The sequence below is a fragment of the Enhydra lutris genome, unplaced genomic scaffold (genome assembly GCF_002288905.1).
Source record: "Enhydra lutris kenyoni isolate GAN:26980312 unplaced genomic scaffold, ASM228890v2 scaffoldscaffold12, whole genome shotgun sequence".
NCBI classification, from domain to species: Eukaryota; Metazoa; Chordata; class Mammalia; order Carnivora; family Mustelidae; genus Enhydra; species Enhydra lutris.
In genome coordinates this window covers 27276990-27293813 of record NW_019154096.1, presented here as the reverse complement: position 1 = coordinate 27293813, position 16824 = coordinate 27276990, and the positions used below count along the sequence as shown (strand labels likewise).

Sequence of the window (16824 nt, the reverse complement as noted above, 5' to 3'; positions counted from 1 at the left end):
ATGTTAGTGTCAGGTGTAGGATTAGTGATTAATCACTTGCATAGAACATGCAGTGCTCAATCCAAAATGTGTACTTCTTAATACCCAGCACCATAACCTATCTCTCCTCCACCTCCCTGCCCCACTCCCATCCAGCAACCTTCAGTGTGTTCTTCTACAGTTAAGAGTCTGTTTTATGGTTTGCTTTTTAATCCCCTATGTTCATCTTTTACGTTTCTTAAATTCCATATATGACTGAAATCATAGGGTATTTATCTTTGACTTATTTCATTTAGCATAGAGGATCACTGAAAATACTGTTAACCTGCATTTTTCATGGAAAGATTTAAATGACCGGTTTTCAAAACCGGTTTTCAAAAATCCCTATTTACGTAGGGATTCTGAAAGAAAAGGGTCAAGAAAATAAAATCGAAAGTTGGAAAACTTTAGGCTTATGCCAAGGAAAAGTTGTACCTGTGGACGAACTGACTCAGGGAGGCTGCCACTCAAGCGCTCAGTTTCCAGAGCGCAGGCGCAGAAACCTCACAACAGCCGTTACCCTCCCCGAAAACTTTATCGCGAGTCTTGGGATAAACTTATGGTGATTGCCGGAACTAAATTCTCGCGAGAGGTAATTAGTTGCCATAGTTGCGCATAACACTTTTGCGGCGGCCTCAGGTTAGACGGCCGTATCACTATCACTCCCCAGAAAGCCCTCTGCTTCCGGCCTCTCTACCGTGGTCCTCCGACCACACCCGGTTCCCTCAGTCTCTTCTCTTCAGCTGCAGCCGGTTGGAAACGCAAGGCCGCCTCCGAACACAGGGCACTCTGGTACGGACCTAAACGCCCCCGACCTGGCTAGGCGCGGAAGCTCCTGCCGACCTCTCAGGCCGTCTATTTGAAGCCGGGCTTAAACCCCCTTTCCGCTTTGCCCCAGATACTACGCAGTAGGTCCACACTGCACCTCTGTCCCCAGATGACACGCTGTCCATCCTGTCCTTCATCAAACCTGTATCTGATGTGACTGTTCTCTTGCATTTTCTTTTGTTTTTAAAAATTTTGTTTTTAATCTATGTACTCAACGTGGGTCTCGAACTCACAACCCGGAAAGCAACAGTCTGATGCTCCACCAGCTGAACCAGCTAGGTGCCCCTCCCTTGCATTTTCTTAGGAGTAACATGGCAAGAAATGAATGCTTCTTGGGGGCAACAAGAGCCGCCGCCCCTCCCCCCACCCCGAGCCTGACTGCACTGATCCCTTAGTAACCATCCAGATTTCTTGCATTCATTACACAATAAATATGCTGCTAAAACAAGGGTTAGTGCTGGGCACTCAGGGACTGTAAATGTGAGTGAGAGATTACTTGTCCTGGAGAAATTGTGCGTTCAGGAAAAGCAGTGCACATTAATAACACCATATGTGCCCTACATCATAGGTTAAGCAGTTTTACTATTTTAGTGGATATTCACACTAAATGTGAAACATGAGAAGTTTATATTATCTTTATTACAGAAGGTCAAACTGAGGCTCATAGAAATTAGACTTTTGTCCAGGGTCAGGCTAGTGAAGGACCAATTCATGTGGTAGTATTGAAAAGGAAAGGAGATAATGTAAAAGATCATTTCTAATGTGAATTTGATAAAAAAAAAAAAAAATTGTCAGGGTCATTTAGGCCCAGAATGAGCCTGGAGACAGGGTGTTGTACGGTGATCTGAGATATTTGGATGACTGAAAGAGGGAGTACCTGAGAAGAGGCAGAATAAAGACTGGGGACAGCAAAGTATTGCCGTCTTTTTTATACCACCAGTCCTAGATAGATGTAGCATAGTGTGTTCTCAGTAAACGTTTGAATTGCCTTAAGTTCCATTTTGAATTGAGGCAGAAAATCTTTCTTAAATATATCCAATTTATTTGAAATTGTGTCATTAGTGTTGTAAAATAATTAGACAATATCTCTGACTAAATAAGATATATGTCAGAACTTTCGCTGGTGGACTAACCATTATTCTTTGTGGTTGTTTCTTTCCTGTTATATTTTTGTAAAAGTGAGAGATTAACCTTTGAGGGGAATGCTTTGTACATTAAAAAAAGAAGTCTATCAAAGAATACCATGAAAGATGGAGGCTGGAGTTGGGAAGTAAGGGAGATGGCATTCCTACCCTCTTTTTCTTGGAATGATTTGTGCTTGACGGATTAATTATATGTGTAAAGATCATGTTAGCACTAACTGATGGAATCCTTCTTGTGACCAGCTCTGTAAAGCACTATTTAGCAGCAAAGTTTGGAAAGGGTACCAAAAGAGTGCTGGACGATGCTGGACTAGCTATGGCATTTTCCTAGGTTCTCCCCTAGTATTGGTTATGTATTGTAATGTGGGTACTTCTGCAGCTATGGTACTTGAGGGGACAGCTTGATTCATTATGTTTACAGAGACCAAAGAAGACCAGAGGGACTTTGCCCAAGTGCCGCTATGGAACAGGTGTCATCAACAGGCAGACCTGTGCAGATCACTGTGACAGATGGATATGACTTGGTAAAGTTATTTTTGGAAATTAGAGAAGTTCTTAGTTTATTCATTCTTCTTGAAAGTATATTTGCCTTTGAGTTCAGGTTTCTCTGTCAAAATCTGTCTGCAGGTTACCTGAAGATGTATTGGAAGCACCAGCAGGAAAAATGCTTTTGCACCCTCCTATAACACCAGACCTGCTGGTCTTAACATTGCAATGGCATTTCTTTCTCAGTTTTCCTTTTTGTTAGACTATATAATCAGCAGGTTACATCACTATGTGTGTAAAATACCTGGGAATTTGAGTACCACATTTAATGGGTGAAACAAGAAGTGATTTTTGTCCTTTAGACAGCAGGTCTTTTCTTCTGAAAAAGATCTGAATTCTTCCAGAGTGTCTCTTGTGATTAATTTCACTTGGTTAATTTAAATAATAAAACTACAATATGATGTAGCTTAAAAATTACAAGAATAATGAAATGGCAAAGTATTCATTCACTATTATGAAGTAAAATAGCTCATTCCAAAACAGAATGTAATGAATGATCTCTACTTTGTTTTAAAAGGTTATGTAAGAGATGTATCTATAAGTGTGTGTGTGTGTATGTATTTTTACACACACATATATTCATAGGAAAGACTAGAAAATATATTCTAAAATGTTACTGGTGCTTGCATGTTAGAGTGAGATTATAGGTAATTTGCTTTTCTCACTATTTGCAATGTTTCACAATATACTTTTATAATCATATAAACATAAAAGTTATTTTTAAAAACTCCCAACATAATAGCATTTAAATAGAATGTTACAGTTAGCTACAACTAGTTTTGTTTAATGACTTTCTACCTACCCCTTTTGTATTTGTGATATAGCTTGTTAGGAAAACATGGAAAATGCTATTTAGTTCAAATCAAAATGATTTGCCAGATGTGTAGGAAAATTCTCTATTTGAGTATAATTGTAAAGTCTCTTTCTGTCAACAGAAAGGTTTTAAAGGAGATACTCCAGTTACTTTTATTCGTGCAGAATTCAATCAAGTGGTTTTGGGAGACTCTGCAAAAGTTACGGTTTCTCCAGAAGGCACTGCAAAATACAACTTCACGAGCAGTTTTGAATATAGTCCTGAAGGAGGAATTACTTTAGATGACCTTGCCCACAAACCTGTGTTCTGTAAGTCCTTGTGGTACTAAAAGTATTAATTATGTTGAGTATGTTATAAGGAGATTCTGAGATATTTAGTAGCTGTTTGGGGGGACAATGAATACAGCTTACCTTTTTCACCTAGGAATAACATGGTATAGTTTGAGTCCTACCTGCTTTTAGCATCAGTTTTCATGGCCTGCTAATTTTAATCAGTTTGTATCAAAGCCCTTTTGACATTTGACTGAACTTTGCAGCCCTTATCTCCTAAGCTGGGTTGGGAGCTTTTCCTAAATATTCCTATATTTAGGGTTGCCAGATTTAGGAAAAAAAATTAAGACACATATATACTAAAAAATTATTCATTGGTTATCTGAAATTCAGATTTAACTGGGCATCTTGTATTTTGCTTGGCAACCCTATCTGTAATTCTGTATACAGTACTTATGTACACTTTTTTTGAAATTCAGGTCTGTATTTTATTTCAGAATTTCTAGTGCCTAGAAATATCTGGGACATAAAAGGTCTCAAAAAGTGTTTGCTCAATGAATAAATGAACTTTTACAGTTTCTAAGAACACAGTATTATCTCTGACATACTTTGTTCTTACACCTATATACTAGTCTAAGGCTTTTGTTTTAATCTATACTTTTAATTTTTGTTTTGTTATTTTTTTAGTGGCACATCTCCTGTGGCACCTGCCAAAAACCAGATTCCAAGATCCCAGACCCAGAGAAGTGGGTCCTGGGAATCATACAGTGTTCTAGAGCATTGCATTCTAAACTTTTTTTTTTCCATAAAAGTCACCTGAGGCTCTAGGAGAAAATAGTCCTCAGAGTGCTACCCTAGACTACTACTAAATTCATGATTGCCAGGGAAGGATCCTGGAGGGAAGCTGCATGTAGGAACAAGTCTCTGGTGACTCCTGGGAAGCACTACTCCAGAAAAGTGATTTCTACCTCTGGCCTACCTGGTAATCAGTCACCCATGGAGGCATCCATCTGATCCACACTATCTGATCACTCTCTTCTACTTCTTTCATCTTTGCTTTGTGCCTCTCTGTCACTCCCAAACCCAAATAAGGGGAGTCAATGTCCTAATTGCCTTCCTCCCTGGCATGTTAGTTGGGAAAGGTAGAAGAGGAGCATTGTTTTAAACATGTCATTGAACCCATGAGAAAGAGAGGGCCAGCCCTTTGTTCCAGAAGCAAATCAGAAACTGAAACCCAGAACTCTTGAACAGTTGGTATTGGTGTGTGGTGGTGTAGGGAGAAAGGGCAGTACTCCAGAATCTAGGGGCTTAGGTTTTATTTTTTTTTTTTAAAGATTTTATTTATTTATTTGACAGAGAGAGATCACAAGTAGACAGAGAGGCAGGCAGAGACAGAGAGAGGGGGAAGCAGGCTCCCTGCCGAGCAGAGAGCCCGATGCGGGGCTCGATCCCAGGACCCTGAGATCATGACCCGAGCCGAAGGCAGCGGCTTAACCCACTGAGCCACCCAGGCGCCCCGGGGCTTAGGTTTTAGACAAGCTAAGGGCTTTGTTTTAGGCTTTAGACAAGCTAAGGGGCTAGGTTTTAGACAATCTAGGGGCTTAGGTCTTAGACAAACAGAGAACTTGGGCTGCTATAGATGGGAGTTGAGACTGAGACCAATCCCTTTACCACAAGCCAGGACTCTCAAAAAGAATGGACTAGAAAAAAAAAAAAATCCATGCCCCATCATATGTATCTAGCCATTGAATAGATGAAAAAAGTCTTTCCTAATAGGTAATAATCATAGGGTTATGCCAACCATTAAATAACATATATTTTCTTAATACACACAAGGAGCATTTATACAATAGAAACTGACCAAATACTAGACAATAAAAGAAGTCCTGCCATATAACAAAGAAGCAACGGCATACAGACTTAGTTTTCTGATCAAAATACAAGTCAACAAAATTAGAAATCTGTAACAAAAACATAAAAAAAAAGAATCCATTTGGAAATCTTAAGGCACACTTATGTTGATTCATGGGACAAAGAAGAAATCATAAGAAAAACTATAAAGCATTTAGAATCAAACAATAGTAAAACACCAAATATCAAACTTGTGGGAAAAAGCTAAAGTAATACTTAGAAATACATTTATGTTCTCAAGTGCAGTCATTAGCAATTATAAAGGATTTAAAATAAAACCTCTGGGGGGTGCCTGGGTTGCTCAGTCCGTTAAGGATCCAACCCTTGATCTCAGCTTAGGTCTTGATCTCAGGGCCATGAGTTCAAGCCCCATGTCTGGCTCTATGCTGGGTGTGGAGCCTACTTTAAAAAAATTAATAAAGTAGAATCTCTGGATATATATACGTTCCCCTATTCCTTTCACTAAGTACAACTGCAAACCTCAGACTTTTTATGTAAAACAAACATGAGGAACTCTGAAAGGTGGAGAGAAGAAGGAGACATGAGACATGAGGAATGACGTATGGTGAGCTGCCTGGGTTTTCTTTTTGCCTTGTATATCCCAGACTTGATGCTGAAGAAACCAGCAACCTGGAAACATGAATGAGTACAGACCAAAAAAAAAAAGAAAAAGAAAAAAGAGAGAGAGAAAGACCTCTGCTCTAACCAAAGACCAGAAAATAGGCAGCCTTGCAAGACAAGAAACTCAGTAACTACTCTGCACCAGTCAGACACCACAAACAAAAAAATGTGGCCCCACTCACAATCAAGCTGAATGGAGGACTTAGACTTGTATTCTTGCAAAGCTGAAATTAGGTGCCCCAGCTGGGTGGTGGTCAAGAATACCAAATGGAAGCCAGGGCTTCTGTGCTGTCTGGTCATGAACCCTCTCTCTTACCATCAGGTTTTAATGGAGACCACATAGGGAGCCTGGATTTCTGCCCCAATCTGGCAGTAACAAGATGCCATCTACTGTCCACTAGAGTGGTATCAGAGGAAGCCTAAAGTAGGGTTGAGACTTACCATCACCTAGTGGTATTGAGTCTACACCCACTGTGGTATCACTGGAAAAGAAGTGAGGAACCAGACTCTCACTCCTTGTCATCAGTAATGAGGAACTGTCTCCCCCCTAGGTATCAATAGAGGCTAAGTGGAGTTAATAGTGGGGGACAATGGGGAAATCCCCCTCTCCTTCCTCTGTTGGAATAGTGTTAAAAAAAATCCAGCTAAAACAGATGGTTTAAGGTCCAGAGTTTCATAACATACAAAAAGTCCAAGATTACATGAAAATCACTCATCATATCAAGAACCTGAAGATCTCAAACTGAATTTTATTTTCTTTGACTATATTAGCATTTTATTTAAAGAAATTTTTATTATGTTCAATTAGCCAACATATAGTACACCATTAGTTTTTTATGTAGTGTTCAATGATTCATTGCAAACTGAATTTTAAAAGACAAATCAGTAGATGCTAACACTAAGATAACATATGAGAATTCTTAGACAAAGATTTTTAAAAGATTTTTAAAATAATGGATCAGTGAGCAATTGAAGACATGCAAAATAGACTCAGCAGAGAAATTGAAGGTCTTAGAAACAGAAGATAATGGAAATTTTAGATCAGAAAAATATAATAACTCTTATAAAAAGCTCAGCAAATGGTCTCAACAGCAGAATGGAGGAGACAGGAAAGAATCAGTGAATTGGAAGATAGAACAACAGAAATACCCAATCTGAATAATATAAAAGAAATAGACTAAGAAAAGAAAAAAATGTGAACAAAGTCTCAGAGGCCTGTGGTACTATGACACAAGATCTGTTGGTGTCATCAGAGTCTCAGGAGAAGAAGAGAGGAGCTGAAAAAATATTCAAAGAAGTGAAAGCCTAAAAACTCACCAAATTTGGCAAGAGACATACACCTACAGATTCAAGAAGCTGATAAAACTCCCAGTAGGACAAACCCAAAGAAATCCATATTAAGAAACATCATAATTAAACTTCTAAAAACTAAAGACAGAACAAAATCTGAAAGCAAAGGAAAACAATTAGAATGTTATCAGTTTGTCATCAGAAACCATGGAGGCCCAAAGGGAATGGCGTAGTATTTTCAAAGTGATAAAAAGAACTGTCACCCAGAATCCAATACCTGGAGAAAAGGTGAATGGGAAATTAAGACATTCTCATATTAAAGAAAACAAAGTCATTAGCAGACCTACCCTGAAAGAATGACTGAAGGAATTTCTGTAAACAGAAGAGAAATAATAAAGAACCTAGTAACACCAGGAGGGAGGAAAGAGTGTGGTAAATAAAAATTTGGGTGAATAAAGGAAGCTTTCCTTCCCTTTGAGTTTTCTAAATTGTGTTTGATGCTTGAAACAAGGTATAACACTGATGCAGTTCTACAAGAATATTGAAAAAACATTTTAGGCAGTTATAAACAGGAAAGGTAAAGGGACATAAAGGGAGGTAAAGTTTCGGTACTTCACTCCAACTACTGAAATGATGACACCTGTAATAGGCTGTAATTAGTAATGTATATAAAATGCAGTACCTAGAGCAATAACTAAAAAAAGTATACAAATAGATACTCTTAAAAGTATTATAGATATATTAAAATAAAATTCTAAAGAATGTTCATGCAGTCCACAGGAAAGCAGAAAACAAATGAAAAAGAGAGGACAAACAACTCCAGCAGACTTAAACCCTAACATATTAACAATTACATTAAATATAACAAGAGACAAGAGATTGCAGAAGTTAAAAAAAAAAAAAACACAACCTAACTATATGCTGTCTACAAGAAGCTCGAAATATAACTCAGTAGTCAGCTATGTAAAAGAATAGAGGGATAGAGAAAGATATATGTGCACACTATTCATCAAAAAAGTGGAAGTGACTATTAGCATCAGATAATATAGATTAGGCAAAGAAAATAACCAGAGACAGAGAAGTTCATTATGTAATGATAAAAGAGACAACCCATCAAGAAGACATAGTAATACTAAATATATACATGCACCAAACAACAGCTGCAAAATATGTGAAGCAAAACTGATTAACTGAAAGGGTGAACAGACAAATCCACAATTATAGTTGGGGACATAAACACCCCTCTCTCAATTTGTAGAATAACTAGATAGAAAATCAACAGGGATATAGGAAAACTCAACAATACCCATCAGCCTACAATATCTAATAAATATTTATTGAACACCCAACAGTAGCAGAATATGCATTCTTTTCAAAAGGCCACAGACCACATATCAAAACCTTATTCTGGGTTATAAACAACCTAAACATATTTGAATGAATTAAAAAAAAATGTGTTCTCTGACAATAGTATCAAGCTAGAAATCAGTAATAAAAAACAGGAAACTCTCTAAACACCTGAAAACAAAAAGACACACTAAAGTAATCCATGGGTCAAAGAGGAAGTCTCAAGGGAAGTAAAAAAAAAAAAAAAATACAGTGAACTGAATGAAAATAAAAATACAAGGTAACAAAATTTGTGGGACATAGCTAAAGAACTGCTGAGAAAATTAGAATACTAAATGCATACATTAAAAAAGAGGAAAAGCCTCAGATCAATAACCTGTCATCTCAAGGATTTAGAAAAAGAAGAACAAAATCAAACAGAAGAAAGAACATAATAAAGATAAAAGCAGAAACCAATAAAATGAAAAACAATAGGGAAAGATCAATGAAACAAGTAACATACTGGTTATTTGAAAACACCAAAATTTACAAAACTTCAGGAACAGTGGCCAAAAGCAGGGAGTGGGGGGAGAGAAATGGCACCACAAATTATCTATTAGAAGTGAAATAGGATACCATCACAGATGGTAGACATTAAAAGAATAATAAAGAGAAGAACAACTCTACATACATAAATTTCTTAAGAAAATGAACCAGTATTTTGAAAAGCACAAATCACAACTCATCCTATATAAATAAATAAAGTTGCCCTGTAACTGTCAAGGAAATTGAATTCATAATTTGAAATTTCTGGAACCAGAAACTCTTACTGAATAATTCTACCAAAAGTTAAAAATAATGACTAACACTAATTGTACACAATCTTCCAACAAATAGAAGAGAAGGAAACAATTCATTTTATGATGCTAGTGTTACACTGATACCAAAACAAGACAAAGACAGTACGCAAATGAAAAACTGGAGGCCAGTATCTGTCATGAATATAGACACAAAATTCTAACAAATACTAGCAAGTAGCATTCAATAAATAAAAAGAATCATACAACATTATGATGTGGGATTGATTCCAGGGATCCTTGGTTGGTTCAGTATTTGAAAATAAATCAATGTGTTCTACTATATTCATAGTCTAAAGAAGAAAAAGCATATGGTCATATTGGTCAAAACAACAAGTGACAAAATTTAACACCAATTCATGATAGAAACTCTCAGAAAAATACAAATAGAGGGAACTTCATCAACCTGACAAAGGCTAACATTATACTTAATGGTGAAAGATGGCATGCTTTCCCCCTTAGATTGAGAACAAAAATCAAGATTTGCTCTCACCACTCTTAAAAACATAGAGCTGGAAGTACTAGACAGTGCAATAAAGTAAGGAAAAAAAATAAGACATCTACATTTGAAAGGAAGAAATAAATCTGCCCATATTTGCAGAAAACACGGTTCTCTATGTAGAAAATATCAAGAAATGTGCAAAACTTCCAGAAAGAAAAAGATCATAGGATGCAAGGTAAATGCACAAAAGCAATTATATTTCCATATACTAATGATAAATACATGGACACTAATACTAAAAATACATCATTTACTGTTGCTTTTTAAAATGAAATAGTGTAAACTTAACAAAACATATATAGCATTTATGTGCTGGAAACTATACACTGAAATGAATATACATTGAATGAAATTTTTAAAAATCTTTATAAATGGAGGGACACACTGTACTCATGGACTGGAAGACTCAACATAGTTAAGATGTCAATTCTCTCCAGACTGATATAAAGGTTAAATGTAATTCTTATCAAAATCCCAGAAAGATTTTTTCTCTAGATATGGACAAGACTATTTTAAAATATATATAGAAAAGCAAAGAAACTAAAAAAATTAAAACAATTTTGGAAAAGAATAAAATAGGAAGAATCACTATATTTGATTTCATGATTTATTATGTAACTACATTAATTAAAATTATGTGCTGTTGGTGGAGGGATAGACACATAGATCAATGGAAAAAATAGAAATAGATCCATCTGAATATGCCTAATTTTCTTAAGATTTTATTTTTAAGTAATCTTTACACCCAATGTGGGGCTCATACCACTCTGAGATCAAGGATCACACACATTACCAGTTGAGCCAACCAGGCACCCTTGCCCAATGATTTTTGATCAAAGTGCAAAATCAATTAATTGGAGGAGAGGTAGTCTTTTCAATAAATGATGTTAGAACAATTGAACACCTGTGCACAAAAAAATGAACCTCGACTTTAGTCTTGTACTTATGCAAAAATTAACTCAAAGTGGATCACATTTAAATGTGAAATGTAAAGCCACAAAACATCAAGGGCAAAAATGAGATAAACTTCAGGATCTAAGGTCACGCAAAGAGTTCTTAACACCAAAAGCATGAGCTATAAAAAAAAAAAAAAAAAAGCTGATGAATTGACTTCATAAAAATTAAAAACTCTTGCTCTGTGAAATACCCTGTTGAGAGGATGAAAAGCTACAGAGTGAGAGAAACTATTTGCAAATCACAATCTGACAAAGCAATAGTATCTAAAATATATAAAGAATTCAAGATTCAACAGTAAAAAATACTCCAGACAAACCAATTAGAAAATAGACAAAAGACACAAAGAGAGAGTTTACCAAAGAGGATATACAGATGGCACATAAACATATGAAAAAGTGTTCAATATCATTAGCCATTAGGGAAATGCAAATCAAGACCACAGTGTGATAGCACTATACACATATCAGAATGGTTAAAATTAAAAATAGTGAGGGGCGCCTGGGTGGCTCAGTGGGTTAAAGCCTCTGCCTTCAGCTCAGGTCATGATCCCAGGATCCTGGGATCGAGTCCCGCATTGGGCTCTCTGCTCAGCAGGGAGCCTGCTTCCTCCTCTCTCTCTGCTTACTCGTGATGTTTGCCTGTCAAATAAATAAAATATTTTTTAAATTGAAAATAGGGACGCCTGGGTGGCTCAGTTGGTTGGACGACTGCCTTCGGCTCAGGTCATGATCCCGGAGTCCCCGGATCGAGTCCCGCATCAGGCTCCCAGCTCCACGGGGAGTCTGCTTCTACCTCTGACCTTCTCCTCGCTCATGCTCTCTCTCACTGTCTCTCTCTCAAATAAATAAATAAATAAAATCTTTTAAAAATTTAAAAATAGTGAAAACATCAAATTCCAACAAGGTTTCAAAGAACCTGGATCACTGATACCTTCCTGCTGGAAATGTCAAATGTAAGAATTTCTGGTGGGAATGTTAAATGTCAGTCTAGAAAGCAGTATGCAATTTCTTTAAAAACAAAACATGTAAACCACCATATATAATCCAGCAATTGTACTCCTGGGCTTTTATCCCAGAAAATGAAGACTTATTTTCACACAAAAACCAGTGTATAGTTTATAGGAGCTTGATAGTCAAAAACTGGAAACAACCAAGATGTCCCTCCATGGGTTAAGCAAACATACAGCCATGCTATGAAATGCTGCTCATCAACAAAAATGAACAAATTACCGGGACACAAACCAATCTCACTGGATCTCCAGAGAAATATGCTGAGTGAGAAAGCCAATCTTAAAAGGACCTACTCTAAAATTACATTTATATAACATTTTTGAAATGACAAAGCATAGAAATGGGGAACAAATTAGTAGTTGCCTGGTGTTAAGAAGGAGGATAGTGGGGGTGACTTTAGAAAGGTAACATGGATTAAAAGGGTAACTAGAATCCTTGTGGTGATGAAATGATCTATATCTTGACAGTATCAATGTCAATGTCCTGGTTGTGATATTTTACTTGAGTTATGCAGAATGTTACCATTGGGAAAGACGTGTACAAGATAGCTTTCTGTATTATTTCTCACAATTGTATGTGAATCTCAAATTATTTCAAAATAAAAAGTTTAATTTGGGATATTCTATTCTAAAAGGGGGGGAAAGCATGGTAGTGAGAAGAGTCATGAATCTCAACACCACTGGACTTAGAAATGATAAAGCATTACTGTCTGCTCAAGAGTGAAAGAAAATATGCAAATTAACGAGTCAGCTGAAAGCCACCTCTCCTTTGCATAGAGCCTTCAAATTAGACTGAAACCAGGAAGGTAGTGGTGGAAAGAAGATTCTTTCTGAAGACCATGAGTGCCCTCTGCAATATAGTGTCTGTCATCTTCTCTTTGTATTTTCTTGAGAGAGACTACTTCATGCAGAGAACCTCTTCTTTCCAATTCATCAAGAGTTAAGCTGTATAAAAAAAAAATTCATCTTTGGTAGTGGAAGTTGTTAACAGTGTATGTCTTCTAAAATGATGAAAGAGGGCTTCATTTCGTTTTTGAAGCTCTGAGTGTATTTAAAAATTGACACATGGGACGCCTGGGTGGCTCAGTGGGTAAGCCTCTGCCTTTGGCTCAGGTCATGATCCCAGCGTCCTGGGATTGAGCCCCACATCCCGCTCTCTGCTCAGTAGGGAGCCTGCTTCCTCCTCTCTCTCTTCCTGCCTTTCTGCCTACTTGTTGTGATCTCTGTCTGTCAAATAAATAAAAAATCTTTTTAAAAAATTGACACATGCCCAATGGATACAAAATTGTTTAATTATGTTATATGTTAAGCTCTATCTTTAATAGAATGGTTCTCTTAACATAAAAAATATTAAAAGCAAATGAGTTTGATATTTAACTCAAGAAGCTACTAAAATAACAGAGAACCCCAAAGAATATAAAAAGAAAGAAATAAGAAAAAAAATTAATTAATTAGAAAATGAGCACTAGAAAAGAGCTACAAAACAAAACCTGTTTTAAAAGACTAACAAAATAGACAAACTTCTGGCATGATTGAGCCAAAACAAAACCAAACCAAGAAGACAAACAATGTTAGGAAGAAAATGTGGCTTTAATACAGATAGAATATACTTTTGAAAATTATAAAAATAATATTTTTGAAGATTCTGGGAAGGTAGGCAAGTAGGAATTACCAGGAATCTGTCTCCCACCCACCCAACACTTGCACTGCCACATTCTGTCTGATACAGCTATTTTGGACTCTGGAGTCTGTTGAAGGCTTGCAAATTACAGGGGAAGATTTGGATGGCAAATTGTGGTTTATTTTGGTTAATTTCAGATCTAAACACAGTAGAAGCTGCTCATTCCTCACCTCTCTATACATGTGGCAGGGAGCCATGTATGTGTTCTTCTAGTAACTTGCACACAGCTTGTTGGAGCCAGGATGAGCTAAAAGGACCTTGTCCTTCAAATCTTGTGGATCTGTGCTCTGCTGATTGCTGCTTCTGATCACAGAGGTGCAGACAAAGAGCCTATTAGGTGTTGTTGCACCTCTCTCCATCCCATTATTAGTAAGACCCTTCTACTATTGAAACCACCAAGGGATGTAAAGGGCACCATCCTTTTCCCCCCTTACCTTTTCTCTTTTTCTTCATTCAGGAACCACCTTAACAACCAGGACACTTAAAAACAACTGCAAATAAGGGGGAAAACTAGAAAGTGACCATGCATGTTCAGGGAAAGGCTCAGAAAAGACCTGAAAAGACCTTAACTTTATACCTCAGGCTGACCCTCACAGAGACAGCCTACAACAATGGCAAATAAAAATAAAAACAACAAAAGACAGTAAACTCTGGGAAGGGGGAGAATCTGATTTCCAGACTTAATCTCATTATTAGATTTAAATATCCAAAGTTCAACAAAAAAATCAAAGAGCATACAAAGAAACATGAATGTATAGCCCATTCAAATTTAAAAAAAAATCACAAGAAACAACAGTGTTGGTGAGGTTGTGGAGAAGAAACTCTCATGCATTGTTAGTGAGAATGCAAACTGGTACAGCCACTGTGGAAAACAGAATGGAGTCTCCTCAAAAAATTAAAATAGATAGGGCACCTGGGTGGCTCAGTTTTTGGACATCTGCCTTCAGTTTGGGTCATGATCCCAGAGTCCTGGGATGGAGCCCCACATCGGGCTCCCTGCTTGACAGGAGGCCTGCTTCTCCCTCTCTCACTCCTCCTGCTTATATTCCCTCTCTTGCTGTCTGAAATAAATGAATTTATTGCTGTCTTGCTGTGAAATAAATAAATAGAATCTTTTTAAAAATTTAAAATAGAATTACTATATGATCCTGTAATTCCACCATTGGGCATTTACCCAAAGAATATGAAAACACTAATCTGAAAAGTTAGATGTACCCCAATGTTTACTGTGGCATTATTTATAATAGCTAAAATATGGAAGCAACCCAAATGTCCATCAGTAGAGGAATGGATAAAGAAAACATGGCGTGTGTGTGTGTGTGTGTGTGTGTGTATACCATAAAAAGGAATGAAATTTTGCCATTTGCAACAACATGGATGGATTTAGAGAATATAATTTTTTTAAGAATTTATTTTTTTATTTGACAGAGAGAGACAGTGAGAGAGAGAACACAAGTAGGGTAAGTGGGAGAGGGAGAAGCAGGCTTCCAGCAGAGCAGGGAGCCCAACATGGGGCTTGTTCCCAGGGCTCTGGGATCATGACCTGAGCCGAAGGCAGCCGCTTAATGACTGAGCCACCCAGTGCCCTAGAGGATATGATGTTAAGTGAAACAAGTCAGAGAAAGATGAATACCATATGATCTCACTCATATGGATTTTAAGAAACAAACAAAAAAGAGACAAATAAAAAAAAACCCAGACTCTTAACCATAGAGAACAAACTAGTGGTTTCCAGAGAGAAATGGGTGGGAAATGGATGAAATAGGTGAAGGGGATTAAAAGCACGCTTACATGATGAGCACTGAGTAGTGTATAGAATTCTTGTATCACTATATTGTACACCTGAAATTAATATAACAGTGTATGTTAATTATACTGGAATTAAAAATAAGTAAACAAAATTTAAAAAAGGAATATTTCAAATCAACAATCTAACTAAACAGCATAAGGAACTAGAAAAAGAAAAGCAAAACTCCAAAATCCACAGAAGAAATCATAAAAACTAGAGCAGAAGTGGGCAAAATACAGAATAAAAAACAACACAGGAAATCAATGAAATCAAAAGTCAGATTTTTTAGTTTTTAATTTTTTTAAAAAATATTTTATTTATTTGACAGACAGCGATCACAAGTAGGCAGAGAGGCAGGCAGAGGGTTGGGGGAAGTAGGCTCCCCACTGAGCAGAGAGGCCAATGCAGGGCTTGATCCCAGGGCTCTGGGATCATGACCTGAATTGAAGACAGAGGCTCTAACCCACTGAGCCACCCAGGCACCCCAAAAGTCAGGCTTTTAAAAAAGGTTACTCATTCCTATGGAGAGAGAGTGTGTGTGTGTGTGTGCAATGAGATGGGGAAGGGACAGAAAGAGAGGGAGAGGGAGAATCCCCAAGCATACTCCACACTGAACATGGAGTCCAACATGGGGCTGGATCCCAGGACCCTGAGATTATGACCTGAGCCAAAATCAAGAGTCAGATGCTTAACTGACTGAGCTACCCAGGTGGCCCCAAAAGTCAGTTTTTTTTTAAAAGATCAACAAAATTCACAAACCTCTAGCTAGATGGACTAAGGAAATATTGAGAAGACTCATATAACTAAAGCTAGAAATTAAAGTGGGGATATTACTACCAATTATATAGAAATTTAAAGTATGAGTGAGTACTCTGAAAAATCGCTCATCAACATATTGGATAACCTACATGAAATGGACAAATTCCTAGGGACACAAAACTACCAGATAAAAGCACAAAGAAAAAATTTTTTTTAAGATTTTATTCATTTATTTGACAGAGATCACAAGTAGGCAGAGAGGCAGGCAGAAAGAGAGAGGAGGAAGCAGGCTTCCTGCTGAACAGAGAGCCCGATGTGGGGCTCCATCCCAGGACCCTGGGATCATGACCTGAGCCGAAGGCAGAGGCTTAACCCACTGAGCCACCCAGGTGCCCCAAAAAAGTAACTTCTTAACAATATTGAGTCTTCTGATTCATGAACATGTTATATCTATTAAATCAGTGATTAAAGAATTCTCTCAACAAAGAAAAGTCCTGGGCCTGAT

General features: G+C 37.2%; 1 protein-coding gene across 2 annotated transcripts in view; it reads left to right on the top strand.

Annotated features, from left to right (window-relative positions):
- The first annotated feature begins 785 nt into the window (after positions 1-785).
- Positions 786-16824, top strand: part of LOC111145227 (cilia and flagella associated protein 70) — a 115381-nt gene continuing 99342 nt past the window's right edge. Inside the window, exons 1-3 of one of the 2 annotated variants that reach the window (XM_022499989.1) lie at positions 786-810; positions 2410-2512; positions 3470-3656. In XM_022499989.1, the coding sequence (XP_022355697.1) occupies positions 2450-2512; positions 3470-3656 (250 nt within the window). In that variant the 5' untranslated portion in view covers positions 786-810; positions 2410-2449. Of the gene's footprint in view, positions 811-2398; positions 2513-3469; positions 3657-16824 lie in introns of those variants that run through there. The other variant, XM_022499990.1, reaches the window with a different exon arrangement.